Source organism: Gadus macrocephalus, chromosome 4, assembly GCF_031168955.1.
Source record: "Gadus macrocephalus chromosome 4, ASM3116895v1".
NCBI lineage: Eukaryota > Metazoa > Chordata > Actinopteri > Gadiformes > Gadidae > Gadus > Gadus macrocephalus.
Window position 1 is genome coordinate 7,975,031 of NC_082385.1, and position 21,937 is coordinate 7,996,967.

The 21,937-nt window shown below is 42.4% G+C and overlaps 2 protein-coding genes across 4 annotated transcripts in view; one reads left to right on the plus strand and one right to left on the minus strand.

The window, feature by feature from the left end:
- Positions 1-21,937, minus strand: part of LOC132455842 (protein crumbs homolog 1-like) — a 140,772-nt gene that overhangs the window by 105,691 nt on the left and 13,144 nt on the right. The window contains exon 13 of one of the 2 annotated variants that reach the window (XR_009525338.1): positions 19,485-21,895. Coding sequence is in view for 1 of the 2 variants with exons in the window: in XM_060049861.1 (XP_059905844.1) it covers positions 21,674-21,895 (222 nt within the window). In the remaining variant the exon portion in view is untranslated. Of the gene's footprint in view, positions 1-18,012; positions 21,896-21,937 lie in introns of those variants that run through there. The other variant, XM_060049861.1, reaches the window with a different exon arrangement.
- Positions 892-18,788, plus strand: dennd1a (DENN/MADD domain containing 1A). 2 transcript variants are annotated; one of them, XM_060049862.1, is made up of 23 exons: positions 892-1,118; positions 4,905-4,969; positions 5,664-5,707; positions 5,919-5,968; positions 6,514-6,633; positions 7,623-7,692; positions 7,821-7,901; positions 8,230-8,283; positions 8,617-8,727; positions 9,310-9,410; positions 9,751-9,796; positions 9,966-10,067; positions 10,331-10,456; positions 10,852-10,953; positions 11,221-11,308; positions 11,401-11,441; positions 11,780-11,851; positions 12,525-12,581; positions 12,909-13,088; positions 14,265-14,326; positions 15,101-15,238; positions 15,407-15,656; positions 16,157-18,788. In XM_060049862.1, exons 1-23 carry the CDS (start codon positions 1,102-1,104, stop codon positions 17,228-17,230), a joined length of 3,051 nt encoding a protein of 1,016 aa, XP_059905845.1. In that variant the 5' UTR covers positions 892-1,101; the 3' UTR covers positions 17,231-18,788. The 2 variants fall into 2 exon arrangements, with proteins under 2 accessions (XP_059905845.1, XP_059905846.1); XM_060049863.1 differs by lacking the exon at positions 15,101-15,238 and having other exon boundaries at positions 894-1,118.

Consider the following 21,937-nt stretch of genomic DNA (forward strand, 5'->3'; position numbering starts at 1 on the left):
ATTCAAGACCTTCCTATTAGTGTGTTGCTTATTAATGATTACTTATATTTCTTCATATTAATTGACAATTAACGAAGATGTGAACAATGTCCTGTCCTTTGTTATTTAGTACGCTTATTTATCTGTAGTACTTCTGCGAGGCGTTCATATAGTGTGGTAATAGTAGGTGTGGATCGTGTTCAGCATGTGCTATGGCATCAAATGGTTCTTCATTTAACTTGTATGTATGCCTTCTTTAGCCTCTGCTTCAATGGTGTGATTCCTAACTCTGGCTGCAGGGTGAGCTATAGAGCCTGTTATGGCCATGGATGGTGTACTATTGTATTACCTATTTTTTTTATTAAATATGTATTTTATATTACCGAAGTAGAAATATAGTAATAATACTAACAGTATACTATTAGACTATGTCTAATAGTATTATTAGGCATGTTATTATAAGTCTGACTGTTATCATTGCCCAGCTAGGCTGAAGTGGTCTTTTTATGAAATATGCTTTGCTGCTAGGTCATACTCAGTTTATCAAATATATTAAATTACCACAAATGCCCCACAAATAAAGTAAATACTCCAGAGACAAATTTGCTGAACACTGGTGATTGACACAAGAATTCATTTAGGCAATTAATAGTATGGTAATCGATCGCAATATTAAATGATAATACTAAGATACCAAATAAAAAGCAGTTAGGCATAACCATTTGACAACACTTTAAAAAACGATTGTATTAAGTTTTATTAATATTCAAATTCTTCAGACCACGCGAATGCTGTGAGGCGTCTGTCGGAAGGTTCCAAATTCTTATTCGCCTTGAACGCAGCTTTTGTTACGCAGCAATGTAAGACCCTTCCGTCCTGTCACGTGACCTTACGTGACCAAATATGTATTGTTGTTTTTGTAGTTTTCTAAGCCAACAAAGCACGTTTGATTACATATTTCACGCAGGTTAACATCCTACAAATACCATACTTCACCGCGAAGAAAACGTGTTCTACGCAAGGAAACCATGGCGTTGCCCGAGTCTGTTTGACAGGTTACTAGAAAAATACGCGACTGTGTTCCGCTGTTCGTCGCCTGTGTCATATAGTTGAGATGTAAAGATGGGTTCCCGCATCAAGTAAGAATATAATAGCGATTTACATGTATGTCTCGTCACTGTTATTAATATGCGTACTGAGTCATTGTGGGAGATAACGGAAGCGCAAGGCCGCGACTTGTTGCGACAGGGTGACTTGTTTTGTAGAGAAATAGTCTTTGCTATGCCATTCAGAAATGTAACGGTGCGTGTGTAAACAATACCAGGTTAAGCTAACCCTGATGCTATATACATTTAACAATCATTCAGTGCATAGCTCTGTATAATAGTAAAATGTGTTTGATCAAAATTGCCATTACATTTCATTTCCCCCCAAACCAAAGACAATAGTTTAAGATTATAATCTTAAAACGGCAAACAGCGTTTGTGAGCAATAGCGTTTCTTGATACCATGTCATCTGGAGCAAAAGTCTAACTAGAATTACACAAGTGTTCTGAATTCAAGAGTAAATAGGCCTACGAATGAAACCTATCAATGTCATATTTTGGAAGTATCGCAGATCTTAAAATATCTTGAATTCTGCAGTTCACTAACCTACAGAACAGATAACCATCCTTTCATACTAAAACTCCTGTAAATGAGATGACGCTGCTCAAAGTGTAATATCGCATCATAATCAAAGAGGTTCCCCAAAACTACATGATCAGTTTCAGTTATACATGTAAACAAATATCTAGGAACGAAGGTTACACCACCTTTGCTTGAAATCAAAACGGATTATTTCCCCCAATTGATCCTGTAGTCACTAGGGTGCACTGGTGTCTTATGACGCTTTGACCGTGTCTTGGCTTCCTCTGGGATACTAGACGTATTTGTTTCAGAAGGTTGCTTTGAATTTCCTTTGGTGTTGTGGCAATTGCTCTGTTATTTGATTGGCTGTCATGACGTGTGTTTATTGATGTTTCCTTGTCTTCTACCTTTTTGTGTATGCTTATTATTGCGTAAATCCATATATTCTTTTAGTTGTATGCTTTATGAGCAGTTGTGCTGTTGGTTGACTTGTTGGTACAGCCAGTAATGACGCCTTGGGCCATGTGATGTTCTTGAACAGGAACAAATCCAGTTGTTTTGAACTGTCAATCTTCCCAATAACCTCCTTTTGGAAAAACCCTCGCTGAACCCTCTTCGTGAAGCAAGCCTGGTCATTAGGAGCAGATGTTTGATGTGTTAATGTGGCAGAATCTAGGGGCATTTTGTCACTACAGCCAATATGAGGTCATGCTGGGAAATGATAATGATATGCTATCTAGTGCATTGCGATTAAAAATGTCTTCTTCAGGATGGCACTGGCCAAGGCAGACTAACAATGCTGACTCTCACATGGCCCTATCCAGGTCAATGTCCAAAGTGTGTGTGTGTGTGTGTGTGTGTGTGTGTGTGTGTGTGTGTGTGTGTGTGTGCCTGCTATGTGAGTATGTTATCTGTCACCTTTGGGAATCTATCCGGTGATGGACCTGTGACAGCATTCATTTTTTTTCGATTCCATGTTTGATGTGATCTGAGTTGGCTGGTGTGCCTGCCATATGCTCAGTCAGCAGCGCCACTTCTCCCGGACCTTGTTTCTTCCTCTCTGGAACCTATGTTTCAGTCCTTAGTTGAAGGTTTGGTATATTGATGGCCACTAGTGCTTCTGCCTGTAAGTTGTCCTTGGATTGCTTAGAAATCACTTGGGCACTATATTTTGTGGAGCAGGGTTCTCCCAAATATAGTAGAATGTTGTGCTTTAGTTCATGACGCATGTGGATCCGAAAGAACCCCAAAATTGATTAGTAACAGTTTATGCCAGTGCCTAAAATGTCCCTGTGAACGAGCCCCATGTGAAAGCGTTTCCTAAATTGTGCCAATTAAAGTTGATTCATGCTACTGTAAAGAATTATAATGGCTTTATATGCTTATTTAAGAACACTCAACCTAAATTATGCAAGTAATGATGTCCTTCTATATTAATTTTCAACATAGTATTGCTTTCCTCATTCGAGGGTAAAAAATGGCAAGTTAAGTCTATATCCAGTCCCATGTTAAGGATAAATACCCTTATCGGCCATATCTTTAGCTTTTAAATTAATGATGATTTTTTTTAGAAGGATAGGTTGACTCAGTGCAAATGTGTGATTGTTTTGTGTTGGGCACGCATTTATGATTTCATTTATATATCTGTCTTTGAAAAAAATGTAAACGCTTAGATCTTTTAGGACCCTATTTTCCGATAATCTAGTCTAATGGATTAATGCCGACAAGAATTTCTTGAAATTGTTCCACGACTGAGCAAGAACACTGCAGTCTGGTTTAGTTAATCCGCGAATAACGTGCTGCAGTGTAATCCTTCATGGCAACTACACAATGTACAGTATGTCCTCTAAAAGTACTTATTTCTTCCACCGACCAGCTCAGATTGTATTCTAACGTTATGGATGGGATCCCTATGGAGAAATACTACTTTTTTCTTTATCTTTGGCTTGATCAGGTCTGTTTGTTATTGTGTCCCACCAACTCTTGCTCAAGGAGAAATCTTGCTCTGAAGTATGGAGTATGCTGTTGGAGGAACTTTAGATTTCCTGGTTTAGATTTGCATAAACATAAAGTGTGACACACACTGTAAATTGAAAATTCGACACAAACATTGTGTGTGTGGGGGTAGTAGTACCGAAAGATCCGGTATAAAACATTAGAATATCCTCTGAAAATGTGTTTTATTGAAAAGATTGACCACAAAAATGTAGGGAAAGACACCAAATATGTTGGATGGGTGTACAGTTCTTCCATGATATGACCCAGACCATCCTCCATTAAATTCACAAAGGTATAAAAAACATATTTCAATTCCTTCTGGGTTAGGCCCTTTTTTGAGTTAGTTTGACTGGGCTCCCAGCCATTGCTCCAGACATTCAGCCCGTCATCCTAGGAATAGACTATTGCCTGATTATTCAGAATGATTCAACAAATCACATTGTAATGAAACAATCGAAAACTGGAAGTGGGCTGGCCTTCCTGTCTGGACCCCAGGGGTCTTGTAGAGCCGGTCAGGCCCCCTCATGCCTCCCCATAGCGTGGGGCCTGCCGTGGCAAACTGTAAATAAAAGTGTCTTTAAATGTGTCAAAGCAATGCATGTTGGCTGGCCACTGTAAAAATGCTCTTCTTAAAATCCCCTTCTGAAAGCTTCATCCACCCACCGCTAATTCGTTTTCTTCAGGTAGAATGCAGCGAAACAGGAAACGCATCTGTTCGCTCCTTGCAGTTTCTCGCTTCAGGGACAGTCTCTGTGCCGTCTCCTCCCGGAGATATTCTGCTCTCACATGAAGGCACTGCTGGATCCGAGATTAGTTTTGCCCCAAATGTAGAGATGAAATGGGCTTGTGAGGGCATCTTGGGCCTCCTGTACAAAGAACAGAATGCTCGGTGGCTCGGCTCTCCACATCTCCCCTGGGTCCTAGTGACCTTCCTCTCCTGTGCTGGGGGGTTTCAGGGCCAGTGCACTCTGGGGGATCTGGGCTCCTCTACTTCAACCTCCTCTGGGATTCTGCAAAGTCACACCGTTGAATTTTGAGTAGCACCATAATGTATAACAACATTCAATATTGAAAACTTTTCCTTATTATTGTGGTACTATAGCCATTTAGCCAAGCCCTTCAGCACATGCTTGTAAAGGAAAGCGTAGCTAGCCACTGATATAAACTGTGTGAGGTCCAGTTTTTGTATTATCTTGAGATCCGTTCAGTTGATTCCGATCTCAAACCTCACCGCTAGACGCCATTACATCCTACACACTGCCACACCTTAACTCATCGACTGTATCTGTGTGTTTCAGGGAGAATCCTGAGTCCACCTTCGAGGTTTATCTAGAAGTAAGCTTTCAAGGAACTCAAGGAACAGGTGTGTTTTCTTACAGTAATGTAAATTCTTTCTCTATGTATGTCTGCATATAATAGCGAATGCTATGTATGGTTGTATGATCCCTCAAACCAAGTAAATAAGAACATGGGGAAACCCCTTAACCCTTAGAGACCCCAGAGTAAAACTGTGGGGTCACTGTGTAAAGATAATTAGTTGTGACAAGCAACACTGGCTGAGAAGCCTCAAGGCTAAGTTATGGTTCCACGTCGACGCCACACAAGGGGGTTACGGACCCCTTACGTCCTTGCGGACCCTCTATGCGTCCACTGCGATGGCTGCCGTGCGCCTCCCAAAAATTGTAACCTTGCGTCGAGGCGACGCAGCAGCAAGGGCTGGGATTGGTCCGCTCCCTAAAACCCGACGCAGAACCAAAACAGGTTCAGGACTGCGTCGGAGCGTCTGCGTGGTCATTGCGTTGCGTCGACAGTGGAACCGTAACTGAGCCTTTACTGTGCACCATCGCACTTTAGGAGGGTGTCTTGGTTGCATCCTTTATTTGTTTATACATGTTCTCACAACTATTCTCTAGGTGTCAAGTGGTGTTTTTTTTTTTTATTCAGTGCTTGGAAATGAAAATGTAGCTGGCCCCCTATAATTACCTCAGGATGGGATTAAAATAACATTAAACCTGTAATCTGAGGAAAATGACTATTTTCTTTGGGATTCATTTCAGGTCCTGAGGTGGTGAGGCAGTTCCCAGTGGACTACAATGAACAGGTTTGAGCCCGTTTTTCTTTCTACCGAGCTTAAATTACTTAACGTTTTGTGTTTGTTTTGCCAATAGAGCAGCAGTACCTCTTTTCCTTTAGATGCACAGACTATATAACAACTGTTCATCTGCTTCTTCCTGCACATGGTTGGTCCATACAGCCAAACTCATCATTGACATACTTATTAAAATACTTTGTTGTTTCTCTTATTCTCACAGGAAACCCTCAAGACAGTGCCCAGGTTCTGTTTCCCTTTCAGCATAGACAGGTAACCCCCCCCCCCCCCCCCCCCACACACACACACACACACACACACACACACACACACACACACACACACACACACACACACACACACACACACACACACACACACACACACACACACACACACACACACACACACACACACACACACACACACACACACACACACACACACACACACACACACACACACACACACACACATTTTTTGCTGGATAGGATTAACCTACTCACTCATATCATGATCCTTTAGTTTGATGAAGGAGCTGAAAACGTTGACTGTAAACACTTTAGAAAGCTGGTCTTCCTGGGGTCCAAACATAACGCATCAGAAATAAACCACAGTGCTAAGACAAATAGAGTGCAATTACATTAAGGCAAAGTAGTATTAACACGTTCAGATACCATTCATCCAATATGTAGACGTAAACATTGTCATTTTACATTCACATAACATACAAAGTCATACTCGAGTCGTACTCATACACTATGATTGTTTCTGTGAAATTCACTCTTTGTATTGTTTATTTTGCATCCTCCCTCCAGCTTGACAGTTAATCATGTCGGGCAGAACTTCACGTTTGTGTTGACGGACATCGAGAGCAAACAGCGCTTCGGTTTCTGCCGCCTCTCATCTGGCGCTCACAGCTGCTACTGCATCCTCAGGTAATGGCTACACTGGTCTTTAAACGCCGTTTGGTCAATACTTCTCCACTCTGGGTTCAGAAAAATCCATAATTTCAGCACAAAACAACCAGTAATGACCAGATTTTCAGGGCTCATGTTATGCTCTGATTTAGTCACTTTGGATCACAAAGAAACTGGTTTCCCGTCCTTCTGATTCATACCCTGACTTCCTTAAGACTCTTTCTGAAGCTCATATTGCAGCTTCTGCCTCATCAGTGTCTCATGGCTTGCTTAATATTACTGTCTTTACAGAATTTTTTTATGTAATGTGAAACAATATGTCTTTATGTCTCCCACCCCCCCCTGTATATTCTTTGACAACCATCCAGTTTCCTTATCCAAAAACAATACATGTGTTTGTCTTCGGGGTCGTGGTGGGATCCTGACACCCTCAGATAAACATCCTGTCAACAATAGAAATGACACATGACTTCACTAGCGTGTTACAGGTCCAGATTAAAGAGAGGGACGGAAGTAGTCTCACATTAGTGCAAAAGCAAGCATTTCAACATTTTGAACTCTGAGCTTTTGCAGAACATTGGAAGAGTCCTCATGCTCCACTCACAGTCAGCTGTATTCTGTGCAATAAAAAGGGGTTAATGTCAAGGGCCTTTGAGAACGGAACAGATTTTACGCCACAGTAGGAGGCATGTTCCAAGGGGTGGAAGACGAGAGAGAGAGAGAGAGAGAGAGAGAGAGAGAGAGAGAGAGAGAGAGAGAGAGAGAGAGAGAGAGAGAGAGAGAGAGAGAGAGAGAGAGAGAGAGAGAGAGAGAGAGAGAGAGAGAGAGAGAGAGAGAGAGAGAGAGAGAGAGAGAGAGAGAGAGAGAGAGAGAGAGAGAGAGAGAGAGAGAGAGAGAGAGAGAGAGAGAGAGAGACTCTACAAGTGTAGTAACCACTACTGACCTTTTCTAATCAAGTACCTTCTGATAAACGAAAGCTGCTGTTGTCGTACTTCTTTTGACTACAGCTATCTGCCATGGTTCGAAGTGTTTTACAAGCTGCTCAACATACTCGCTGATTACACGGTGAAAAGCCAGGTCAGTGGCAGCAGTTTCACTTCCTTTTCGCATCTGCTTCACTTCCCGAATCACTTTTTGAAAGGTTTAATATGGCATAAAAAGACTCACGCGTTGGTGTTGCGTCCTCTCCGTTATGTGGATTTCAGGTCAGTCATTGGCAAGAGCTTCTTGTTACACTTCATACCCTTCCAATACCTGAGCCTGGAGTTCCAGTTAACCTCAGTGTGGTGAGTCAGTACCCAAGCACTCCCAGGGTCACATACATGGTGGTTGCGACACTGTTTGTAACTCTGTGAAAGACTACCACTCATCGCTAAAGGTGTTACCAAAGAGAACAAAGCTAATATCGCAGATATTTCCACTTTAACAAGCACCTTTTTGAACAACCATTCAATTATAACAATAATTGATGAATATTTTGATAGCCCTGAAAGACTTATCTCTCTCAAAACCTAACTCTCTCTGTCTCTGTCTTCCTTTCTGTCTCTGTCATGCCTCTCTTTCTTTCATTTTTCGGCCATTTCTCCACAATCTACCCTTCCTGACCCTTCGCAGCATTCCTACTTCACTGTGCCTGACAAGAGGGAACTACCTAGCATACCAGAGAATGTGAGTGGCTCATCGTCCATGCACCCATTGTATACAACAACGTTAAAAGAAACACTTGCTTTTCACTTTATCTATTTGTATGCATGAACATAATAACAGACAGCTTTTGTATTATATGCCAGCGAGATAAAAAATCCAAATGGAAATAAAGTACTTAAATCACAAAAAACACTATCAATTTAGAGTAGTGCAGAATAATTACTATATATAATACAATCAAGAATGAACTACGTGTATAATGCAATGCAGCTGACAAGTTGTATACAGTGTCTTAATTGCTGTTCCATTGCTGCAGTGTCTCAGTCCACTTATTGTTTTGTTTCTTTGTTACAGAGGAACCTCACAGAGTACTTCGTAGCAGTTGATGTCAATAACATGCTCCATCTTTACGCTAGTATGCTTTATGAGCGCCGAATCATCGTCTGTTGTAGCAAACTAAGCACTGTGAGTAGAATATTCTATCCCCCCTCCCAACTATCATGATTTCATTGTTGATCACAATTAATGCTGATGATGAGTGTTTTGACAAATTTTACTGTTTCTATGCTTTTTTCATGTTTCAATGCTGCGCATATGCATTTTTTTCAATGCTAGTTGTTGCTCTAACACATTTGATAGTTAAATCTGTAGTATAAGTTTACCCATTAGCAGCATCTAGTGGCTTGAGTTGTAGCTACAGTTATAGCTATATCATTTTGAGACGATGGTTATGTCTGAGAATTTCATGGGTCAAGACCCATGACGTAACTCACGGGTGGGTACTTCATATTCTTGAGAAACTTTATAGTTCGGAAATTTTTGAATTGAGTTGGAGTAGAAAAGTAACAAAGTGCAGGATTAAATCGTTTAATAATACGCCATAATACAGCTTTGTTATGGTCACGAGATTGAAATCCTTAAACAGAGTTAATACTAGAATTCTCCTATATTGATGTTCTGGGATATACTTTCCTACCTTTCTGTTACGGGAGATGGCCGCTATGAACGGTTGATCCCATGCTTACTACCGACTTTGTCCTCAAACAGTTAACGGCTTGCATCCATGGGTCAGCAGGCATGCTCTATCCTATGTATTGGCAACACGTGTACATTCCAGTCCTGCCTCAGCACCTCATCGACTACTGTTGGTGAGTGTGTTTCCTGCCATCCCTTGGCTGAGAATGTTTTTCCCCAATTAAACCGCTGCTAGTAATACCCCAAACCACATATTTAGATTCTCTGTTGACACTTGACAGCGTATAAATGTTCTGCTATGTACTTTATTTCCTTAGTTTAGAATAGAACAGCATATAAAGGTTTAACATTCATGTGATATGGGTTGGCCTAATGACTCAAATATAGTACCATTTAATATAGTTGCAGGGATGTTGAGCTGTTTACCTTTTTATACGTATATGGTGTATCATATCAATGTTATGCAGTGCATACCCTCATTAATGTTAATTCATGTTGAATCATCTGTTGCAGTGCACCAATGCCTTACCTCATTGGAGTACATACCAGTCTGATGGAGGTAGGTTATGCTACATGAGCAATACTGTCTCTATATATTTTACCATCGTTTATTTCCCATCCACCTGAAGACCGATATTCTAATACTAATTTTCAACCCCCCATGCCCTGATGTTCATCATAAGTACTGAATGTATTTGAAGGTCAATGTGTATCTGCGTCCTGTTTAGAAAGTGAGAGGGATGGCTCTGGATGATGTGGTGATTCTAAACGTGGACACAAACACACTGGAAACCCCCTTCGACGACCTCCAAAGCCTTCCATATGATGTGGTGGGTGGCCTACGCACACACACAACTTATATTTGAAATGTAGTGTGTTGACGAATAGTATAAAAAGTATTTATTGCAAGGGTATTATCAGGGAAAGTATTAATACCAGATTATTATAAAATAATTAATTAATAATGAAAATCTGATGGGATTTGGGTTAGAAATTCTATGAAATATATGATTAGTGTTTCCATAGCAATTACCTGCTGTATGTGGTGTTATTTTTCAATGAGCATTCTTGGTCTAAAAATGATTACTTGCAGATAGCGTCGTTAAAGAACCGCCTAAAGAAGGTATCCACGACGACGGGGAACGGTGTGGCGCGAGCGTTTCTGAAGAGTCAAGCCGCGCTGTTCGGAAGCTACCGGAACGCCCTTCAGATCGTAGCGGTCAGTAACTCAATGAAATTAAACGCTGTTCATTTAAACACTATTCATTTGATATGAAAAATAATCGCAAAGGTAAGGGCAGGTCAAATTCATTACAACAACTTTTGTTTGTTAGTTATAATCTGAAATATAATTCGTCACATCAATGTTTGTAACATGTTTGTAACAACGCGACAAAACTGCATGAGATGTTGCATGGCTCTGCCGCTATCGGGTCTGTTGGGTCAAAGAGATGCCTTGGGGTTCCTTCTGTCCTGTAAAACCTCCCCTGGTTTACGGTTTAAGCAAAGCCAAAGACATGCACATAGTTTATGAGAACATGTACTCTTTCTGACACCGTATGGAGTGTTATAGCCGACTGTTTCCCATGCTGCTCGTCCTCTCTTCTCCTGCAGGGAGAGCCCATAACGTTCAGCGAGGAAACCTTCGTCAGCCATCGCTCCAGCGCCATGAGACAGTTCCTGCAGAGCGCCATCCAGCTGCAGCTCTTCAAACAGGTGCACACAAACTCCCTCAGACACGCCTACGCACGCACGCACGCACGCACGCAAGCACCCCTAAACACACACACCCCTACACACACACACTCCCACACCTACCGACACACACACACCTACACATACGCACACCTATCTACCTTCACGCACTTACGCACTTTGATAAGTGGTTATCTTTAGTCGTGCATCGTGTTTCGTTCCATTTCTCTTTGTTCAAACGCGCCATCCTCCCTTCCTCTCTTCTGGGTGTGGACTGTGAACCTGTAGTTTATAGACGGTCGGCTGGACCTGCTGAATGCAGGGGAAGGCTTCAGCGATGACTTTGAAGAGGAGATCAACATGGGAGAATACGCAGGTGAGTTGGGCCGAGGCGTCGGGAGAGGTGGCTCGTGTTGAAACGGGAGGAAAACGTGCAGTGGTGTTTAACGCGTCGTTTCCTCTCATCAGGCAGCGACAAGAACTACCACCAATGGCTCTTCACAGTCAAGGTGAGTGTCGTGGAACTTGTGGAACCGTCTTTACTTTTTAACTAGTTATTTGAATTATTTGAATAACCATCTTTACTTTGTAACTGTTGTAAGTTATTTGAATATTGTCAAGAAGTGTCCTACAATAAATAATTTTCGTCATTGAGCTACAGTCCGCTTATCGTCATATACAACCTGTTCAAATCCAACCATTGGGCTTTGTAATTTAAGGTAATTATGTTTTTTATGTTTGCCGTGTTAAACTTCAAGCTTAGTCTAAGTATAATCCAATATGGTTCCATAATATCTGTGATGGTGTACTGTGTAATTGTTACGTGTTGTTGTTGTTGTTCTAACAGAAAGGAGGCGGGGCCATCTACAACACAGTAAAGACGAAGGCCAATCCAGCTATGAAAACGGTTTACAAGTTTGTAAGCACATGATTTTCTACTAAAACTATCAAACATTGTTCAAAGGTCCTTACAAAGCATTTGGTGTTTTAAATGGCAACTTTTTGTGATGTCATCTAATTCGTATCTGATGGTTCTAAAAGCTGTGTTGAATTGTAGCTCTTTGTGGTGTAAATCAATTGGAAATCGGGTGATTCTACAAGCTGTTTCTAATTGTATCTTCATGAAGTCACAGTAGAGGTGACCAAGTCAGTCCCATTAACCATATTTGCATTGAAAAGTGACTCATAATAAACGCCCACAAAAGCAAAGCATTCAATCATTTGCTCATTATGCTGGACTCCGTAAGGGCATTGCGTTCATGTATAATCTTTTACAACATTAAATAATCAAAAGCCCCATTTGACGTGACAATTTAAGTCGAATGAGAAATGCATGGATATATAAAACCGGCAAGCGCCTCAAACACGGAAAAGATTCATCATCACGTTGTGTGTTTGCACATATGTCCTATTCTCCTATTCTCTGAACAACAGCCACACTAGTGGAAGCTGCCATTTCATAGTGTAGCCATGACAACAATATGAGTGTCTCAAAGTACTGGGTTAGACGACGACCGCCCACGCTAGCATATAGGACCATTATGACATTCTATAGCTTGCTCCAACGGTTCCTTGTTTCTGACCCTTTTCAGGCAAAAGACCACGCCAGGATGGGCATCAAAGAAGTCAAGAGCCGACTCAAGCAAAAGGTACATGAATTTCTCTGCATGAAAACCAGTCCGGTGCACTCTACCGTCTTCCATGTTAACACAACGACATGCCCTCTCTCCGTCCTGGATGTTTGACTCTGTTTCCTCCTGTCTCCCTTCATCATTCCCTTTTATTTATGTTTGTATTGCTTCTCACTTTTTACGCTTTATTTTATTATTGCATCTTTCTATATTCCACGGGCTGCTGTAACAATTTCTCATGTATGGGATGAAATAAAGTTCTTATCTTATCTTCATCCCGTCACCCTGACGATCTCCATCCCTCCACCACCTCCAACATGTGCTCCCTTCCTCCTCTCCCCCAAGGAGCATACGGAGAACGGGTACTCCACCGCCGGGACCCCCGTCATCGACGAGGACTCCACCACCACCAACACCACTGTGGGAGGAGCGGTCATGATGTCATCGTCGGCTGCACTCCGGAGGGAGGCGTCGCTGCAGAGCTGGGACGACGGCAACCGGCCAATCACCATGCACCTTGGACCGGTAATGCCCGTAGCACACTTGGGAACGGTAATGTGCGTAGCAGGCTTAGAACTGGTAATGCTTGTAGCAGACTGAGGTAATGCCCGTACAGTGTTTCCCACAGACCAAGGACCAATGTGTGGTGCGGGGGGGGGGGGGGGGGGGGGGGGGGGGGGTAGTATCATATATATATATATATATATATGCCTCAATCGGTTCGGAATATAATTCAATGCAGAATAGAATAGGTGGTGTAGTCCGCTATAAATACTTATTCTGATTAGTTTGGGGTTTAACTTGGAGCAGCTGCAGTAGTTCGCAATTGGTCCACTCCGTCTGTACTTTAATGCACACCGAACCTTACCGCTGTCAAGGAAATTGGATTTATTGCCTGATTCACGTCTTTGTTATTATCACTCCGTAGTAGTTTCAGTAGTCCGGTAACTTAACAACCCCAGCGTGTCCGGTTGCTAAGCGACGGGTGACATCGGTGGATTCATGTGTTAGCATCGTCGTTCTCGCTCCGTGTGTGTGTGTGTGTGTGTGTGTGTGTGTGTGTGTGTGTGTGTGTGTGTGTGTGTGTGTGTGTGTGTGTGTGTGTGTGTGTGTGTGTGTGTGTGTGTGTGTGTGTGTGTGAGAATGACAGGGAGAACGAGTGCTATGCAGAGATGAATGGACGGAACGATTTTTAGATTTCCAAATCGCGTTATTAAAAAAATATATATATTAAAAAAAAAAAAAAAAAAATTATAAAAAAAAAAAAAAAAAGAATCAATTCGTGGCGCTCGATGTTGATTCTGTGGCGCCGCGCCACACAATGGTCTATGTATGGGAAACACTGCCGTAGCAGACTTAGGACAGGTTATGCCCGTAGCAAACTTAGGACCGGTAATGCTCGTAGCACACTTGGGACCGGTAATGCTCGTAGCACACTTGGGACCGGTAATGCTCGTAGCAGACTTGGGACCGGTAATGCTCGTAGCACACTTAGGACCGGTAATGCTCATAGCACACTTGGGACCGGTAATGCCCGTAGCAGACTTGGGACATGTTATGCTCATGACAGACCTGGGACCGTTAATGCTCGTAGCACACTTAGGACCGGTAATGCTCGTAGCAGACTTGGGACCGGTAAGGCTCATGGTTTTGAAAGTGCTGTGAATAAGTTGGATGTGTATTATTTTTGTGTTTTCGTAGGCTCGGCCACCATTGCTGGTGAAGAGACCTGTGGGTAATATCTGTTTGGACAGCCCTGACCAGTAAGCACATCCTATTCTGTGAAAGGCATATCAATCCAATCCAGATAATTGAGTTACTTAATATTGATTAGCTAAATGCAAAACATTGTTTCTACATTCTGATCAATAACCCAGCTGACTTAATAATGGCATTAGCATTCTTAGCCAACAAGGCTAATTTCTAACCTTTTTCACTAATATGAATCTCAGTTTTTGCAATTACGAATCTACCTTTCCATTAATCTACTTTCTACGGCTAACTCCTTTCTTCTCATCAGTTTTTAATTGATTGTGACCTACAATCCATATAGATGTGCTCCCACCCAGTGTTGTTTTCGGTCATGCCACGTAAATGAATAGGCAACTTGACAGTAGTCATTTTCTTTACTATTATTTAGACAAATGTATTCGAATTATGAGTTTGCCTCCCATCTGTTTTTCTTTCTTGCATCCTCCTTGGTAATCTTGGAAAATAAATTCTAAAAGGAGACCTTTTTATTAGTCTTATTGTCTGTCCCTAGTAGATTTATGTAATGCAATGTAATGTAGAGCACTTCTGTCCATCAGAAATAACAGGAGGATGAATTATAATGCCTAATTGTTAGTAGATAAAACAAAGCAGGTTCCTAATAAATACTTGAGTTGTGTTACTAAGCCTTAGGAACGGTGAGATTTTAGTTATTACCATCAGTGGTTGTGGAGCAGTCGTTACGGATCGTAGGTTTTTCCTCTCTTTATCTACGTGCCCGGTCTGTATTTTCTGTCTTTTCCGATCTCTCCCTGCTTTCATTGTAGTTCTATGCGTCCTACGCGCCACTACACAGTCTTTCTGTCTGAGGATTCGTCCGGGGACGAGCTCCAGCATGAAGACCACTCAGGCGCTGGTTTCCCTGACAACCTTTTCTTCTCAGTCCCTTTCGAATGGTCGCCAATGTACGCCCCGTCTTTGATCCGCTTCGCATTTCACCTAATTGGCCTTTTAACTGAACGCTGCATGCACTGCTCATTCATTTTAATAAATGTGTGTGTATGTGTGTGTCTGCCTGCACATGCTAGCACTCTCCCTCTCTCTCTATAGCCGATTTACATTATGTCTCGCAGACCACAGCCGTACCGTTCCCTAAAGGAGGCGGAGTCAGCGGAAGGGGGGGAGGAGCCTGGCGTGGGGACAGAGCGTCACACGGCCCCGTCCAGCCCAATCACGGAGAAGTTCTCCAACGTGAACCTGCTGGGGGACATCTTCAACTGCCAGGACGAGCCCGAGAACCCGTCCGTCAGCCTGGCTAAGAGTTTGGAGGACCTCCGCACCCCCAAAAGCTTGGAGGAGCTCCAAGCCAAGTTCACCTACCAGGTAGGATGGCCCTGAATGCAGAGACCTTTTGTCAAATGATGCTGAGGCTATCGTATTTGTCTTTAAATAAAGTTATACATATCATATCTTATACCGACACCGGCCTTTCTGACCAACGTATTGGCGATTACCTTCAGAAGCTTGGTGTACCCCACATCTGTCTAGTAATGTGATGATTATTGAATTCAAACGTTGCAAGAATTTGGCCATATGTTCTAACCTTTTCCCTTGGTGAGAGGCGCTCAAACCTTTTGAACATGTGAACCCATTTTTAAGTCTCAAAATTATTCCCACCCAAACTTTCGAAATTGTACAAATGCTACAAATGATCTGATGGTCTATTTGTTCATGCAGAAGCTTTTGCATTATTTCAGATATCTATAGCCGATATATCTATATCTATATGACCCTAAGTGGGCTCCTAAACCGCAGATTTGGAAACGCTACATTATTGTTTGGATATATATATTTATTCTCCATCTGTTTTCTTCACTTTGCAGCGTATGGACCTGAACATCGGCGATCGCACTCGCACCCTCCCGGGCCTCAAGTTGACCAACCCTTACAACAAGCTGTGGGGCGTCGGCACGGACGACAGGGCCGCACCCCTATGGGACCCCTCTTCCGTTGGCCCCAGAACGGCGCCACCTAGACCGCCGCCGCCAGTGCCCCAGAGCCGCGAGACCTCCAGCCCCGGACACGACACCGGCCCGCAGCCTTCCAACCCCAGCCAAGGGAACATCACCATCCCCCGGCCCCAAGGGAGGAAGACCCCCGAGCCCTGCTTGTCCCTGGTGCCCCCTGCCGTCCAACCCCGCAGCAGACCCCCGGAGGCCGGTAACGGGATGTCTCGCAGCGGCGGGCAGGAGTTCAGGCACGCTCTGGGCATGAGCGTGGACGAAGACCTGCTGAAGCCCTGCAAGGCCGACGAGAACACGGAAGATCTGCTGAGCCTTCTGGACCCTCTCAGCAGCAGCTCCGCAGTGGACCTTCGCGCCGTTACCTCAGGCGAAGACCGAGAGGTCATCGCGCTGTTGCCCTCCGGCAAACCCATGCTTCCGGCCAGGCCCTATCCGCCGGGTCTGCCTCCCTTCCTTCCACACCCTTCGATCTCCTTGAATCCCTTCTCCGCCACGCTCCAGTACACCTCCCCCCAGACACACTACTCGCCCACCGTGGACCGGAACCCCTTCGGCGTGGCGTACGGGCCCCCCCCGCCCGGCTACGCCCGCGCCCCGACCCCGCCGCACATGATCTCCACGCTGCCGGGCTTCTACAGGCACCCGCCCCCGGGCTGCGCCACGCTACCGGCCAGCTTCCGACCGGTGCGACACGCCTTCCCGTCCATCGTCCCCAGAATGCCCCACTCCTCGGCCAGCAACCATTCCCTCTCCAGCCTGTTGGACCCTCCGGCCGCTCCCAGTCACGCCAGCAACATGCTGGGGAAAGCGCCCATGGAAGCGAGAGAACCGCCAGATCCCTTCGGGGAACTGTTGACCATGGTGACCAAGCCCTCGGAGCCCCCCAGGAAGAAGGCGGAGGATCTGCGGACGAGGTGGGAGACTTTTGACTGAACGTTTGTGGAAGCGTTGCGCTCTTCTTCGTGGCTCCACGACAACTACCAGCAGCAGTTGCTGATGAAGGACAAGTGAGCGTACGTTTCAGACTTGAGGATCTGGAGCCCTGTGTTTTTTTTCCCCTGCCAACACAATTTTAGATTCAACCTGTTTTAACTCATGACTCTTTGTTATCCATCGTTAGGACAAGTCTTTGCACCTATTGTTTCAGGCTACGTAGTTCTCCACGTAAATGCTTATCGTGGATGTGTAACTTTTAATAGGCTGCCCACCTTGAGTGAAAGGCCATAGTTGACATCATAGTATTGAATCACAAAATTAGGTTTTTTCTTTTTTTACATCTGTACAAAAGCTTATCCACTTATATTTATAAACAGCTTAGTGGCACTGCAGATCATGCTAAATATGGTTCACGGAAAACCTGATCTTAATGTCTCATAGTCCTTAGGTAGCTTTGTGCAAACTTGTGTTTTATTAGATCCACCAAAATACATTTCATCGCTGGCTTTCCTCCATCATGTGTGAATAAGTGTGGCCTTGTGTTTGAATAGAGAAAAATAACTATTTTACATTAACTAAACTTAATGTATAATGAAATACTTACTGAAACATTGTTAGCCACTGTTTTTGTGGTACATCAGTTACTGCAATTTTCCTCAAATATTTTTTATTGAAATTAAAAATTAGTACTTGAATTTAAATTCTAAGATATTTTTATGTTATCATAAATCATGAATCCCTACCCTTTGCCAATTTCAATGTTTTTTTTCTCCACCCTGTTATTTTCCTTTCGCCTTTTTCCTGTGTCTTATGTTAAGTCTTATAACTGAACTAAATGTGCTGGTAATGTGACTCGCATTGCCAATATATATATTTACTACTGTTTGTCCTACACAATTAATTTCAAGCGGCTCCATTCTGACTTTTAAACACCAAAACAGATCAAATCAATGTCCCGAAATTGCTGCTATTTCCTTTACTGCTTTTTAGGTCATCTCTGGGATCATTGTGTGGTGATGCCAAAAATCTTGTCGCTTAAAAGTGACTGGAACTGAAGTGTCTTTTCAGGTCAAGCACATGTGTGATTGTGTATAAAGAGGATGCTGTGTATGACTGAAGATCTGTGTTACCCGAAATGACATCATTCGTTCACATAATGTTACCACAATGTTGTGCAAAACAGACACATGTGATGCTGATTATTATTTATTATTTCATCTTTGTAATTGCTTCAGGAAAATGTATATAAATTATATATTCTGTCCATATTTTGGTAATTGCATTTTTTTCTTTTCTTGTTCCATTAAGTTGAATATACCTATGCTTATCTTTTGGGAGACTATTGCTTCTAAATTATATTCTTTAAAGCTATAAAAACCACTGTCCTACTTACATTTTTCACACTATAGCACTGAGAATTAAATGGCGTGAATCGAAAGGGAAAGTGAAAGTGCTAATTTCACTGTTTTTGCAGTTTCCTCACAATCATTAGCAGGCATGTACACGATTTTTTTTATTAAAGGCAACAAAGCCATACATGAGCACTGAGTCATCACACGGATTGTGCAGTTATTTGCGCTTTAACTCTCATGAAACACTACAAGCATCTCTCAAGAATTTAGTGTAGGCCTATATAACCGATGGAAACTGATATAAAATCCCCCTCCCAAAAAAATGTGTGTCAAATCTATACCCTCAAATAGGCACATCACACATTTATTTAGCTATCTGTATGAGTGATGGGGGGGGGCGACTAGATTCATGTATGTATCGTGAAGCTTTACCTTCGAAATAATTGAATTTTCATGTAGCCGCACAAAACGAAGCCACCAATGAATGCAATCTTAGTAGCAAATTGATCGTACCGACCTAGAGAGGCGCTGTATTGTTTTCCGAGTCACGCCCATCTCAGGCTTCACGACTCAATTTACATATGGAGATTCCGGGGGAAATCGACATTTTTTAATTAAGTTCCACAATTTTGTTTGTAACTTCAGCTGGAGCTGAACTGGAGAGCGTCAGGCAGCAGTAGCCCACTCCGTTGATGAAAACAGGTAGGAACCAAAAGTTCGAGAAAGTTACCAGAAACAAAGACAATATTTAGGCCTAGTCAATTAGTCAGTAGACAAAGAAAATGCAGACATCGTATTACACCTCATAAAAGAAAACCCTGCAGACATAATTTGAAACGTTTTTACCACCATATGCTTTTAGTTTTCAGGTGAAAATTCTTCAAGGACATTATGCTAACGATAGGTAGTAGCCTACCAACGTGATAACAAAAACGACAACAATTTCTTGCCTTATAAACCTCACCAGATAGTATCGTATCATTAAACCTTTAATCTTGACCTTACCGCCAACCTCTAAGAGATATATTAGTTAACCTGCTCTCCACTTATGTGAAATCACCTGCCAACGACCGACTACCCAGTTGGCACTTCGGTCCCTGCACGTGTTACACATGGCCGCTTCCGTTACAAAAAAGCAATCGCGGACACACATGGATCTGTAGAATCCATCCCCAAGTTGAAACCATATCATATAAAATCGCACAAAACATTTGCGAGATCATATCGCAATATTTACAGTGTCACAATACATATCTTATCGTCACAACATTTAAACTGTGATATGCTATGTGAGGTCCCTGGTAATCGTTCCTAGTTCTGACATCATTGAATGGACATTCAGAGTCTGTTAACTATACATTATTGTTTTTGTTCTGTGGCAAATAGAGAAAAAGACCAGTGTCATTATGGTATAGCCAGGTGGCTTCCTGTGGGTAAACCAAAAGAGAAATGTAGAAACAATAAATATGGATGTGGATATTTGACAAAGAGCAACATGCATACAAAACCAGATCTGCAATATCAGTTTGCTAAATGCCATGATTGTCAAGTACACAATAAACATAATACGTGCATATACAATATGTATAAATATACAATGTTAATGGTGGACATGGTAAACAGCTACCCCAGACAAACCCAACCTAAAGTCTGTGTTATAGCAATATGGGTTAGCCTAAGCCTCCATCCAGTTATCGGTTTACGGTTGTTTATTGTGCGGTTATGAGTTAGTTACAGTAGCAGCCTTCCGTTATTGTTTTATTACTAGTCCAGTGTATGATATAATTTTATTTTAAGCTGATGGGACTGTACCACCATCACCTGTTCAGTTCACCCTGCACAATCTTGAAGTCCAGCTCTAGATCCTAGGTCTTCATGTTTGTCTCGAGTTGTTCTTAAACCACCTGACAAAGCTCCTCACTCAGTAGACTTTGACGACAAGGAGACATCAGAGAAGTTTTGGACTTGGTAAGGCTAAAGTGGTGACTAGACGATTTCAACATGAAGCAGCAGGCCTACAGGATGCACTGACGTTTTCTTTTCACCTCTGTGCTCCTGACCCTTCCTCTGACGTGGTTTCTGCCTTTGTAGTACTATTTAGTGTAAACTTAGAGGTAGGCCTACCATATGAGCAGAGACACTTTCTTTTTTTCCCGTTACATTTTAGGTGCTCAATATCAAAAAATATTGAAAACCCAGGATTACAAACTATGTACAAATTCAGTAGTCATTTATGAACCAACAACTGGGTGGAAATAAGGCCTATATCAGGCTCTGATGATGTCATCCCCAAAATGGATGCATAGCTCTGACAGTACCCTAGGCAACACGATGTTGGAACACAGTTGAGAGGGGAACGTGCCTCAGCCTGCCTATCAATTCATTCTGTATTTGTGTTTATGTTTTTTGAGACAGATGTTAAATGGTTGAAAAACAATTTCCGCAGTCTTTTTTTAAGACATACGAATACAACAAAGACAACAAAACGTCTTAAAAATTAAGACCTGAATCTAAGTGTTGCCTGGTCCCTTTCTGTAATTAATCTGATCTCGATTTTGACAAATCACCATCAATCAATATATTATACTATTCCCTTAAATATTGTATTTAGTTGTATTTATGATAATGTACTTTTAATAGCATTCAATTCATTGAATGAATGCATCTTATAAAATATAAAATAATATCTTAAATCTCCAATACAATTTTTATAATTGTAGAATTTAGATCAATACAATCATGTTTAAAAAGATTGCATTCATTTATATATTATATTCTGTTTCCAAAACATTAAAAAATGTTTTAAGATATACAATCTAAAATATGCAATAAAGTTAACTGTACAACAATACAGTGTGTACATTCATGATGTTCAAATTTAAGTACTCCTGATATCTTGAGATAATAAGCAAAAAAGCAACACTTGTCCAAAAGTCCCTCTCCTGGAGGGGGCAGTATTTCACCTTTCTTCTTCTTCCTTATTTGCAATTCAACAAGCTCACAGATAGGAAAACCGCTATAAAGTCCGGTGTGTTTTCTACCAATGACAGCAGTCCCTCTGGTCAGCTGATCAGCAAGACTCCCTTGGTCATATCAAGCGTTCCTCCGGGGGAACTTTGAGCATGCTGTCCATTTCGAGGCGAGCCCCGGCCACCTCCTGTGTGCTGGGACTGTAAGCCCCCTCGGACTGGCGTTTCTTCCTGGCCGTGAGCACCATGAAGGTCAGGCCTACTATCAGTATTAAAACGCAGAGGCACACCAGCGGGATGGCCACTATTAACCAGGGAACACGGTCCTTTTGGGCTTGTTTCTGCAAGGGCAAGCAAAGGCACAGAGAAAGCAGAGAAACCGC

Bases quoted from the DNA above. Each gene is read 5' to 3' on its own strand.
- dennd1a (XM_060049862.1), top strand. The intron at 15,239-15,406 runs GTACGCCCCGTC...TATGTCTCGCAG, and splicing joins CCTTTCGAATGGTCGCCAAT to ACCACAGCCGTACCGTTCCC. The intron at 15,657-16,156 runs GTAGGATGGCCC...TTCACTTTGCAG, and splicing joins AAGCCAAGTTCACCTACCAG to CGTATGGACCTGAACATCGG.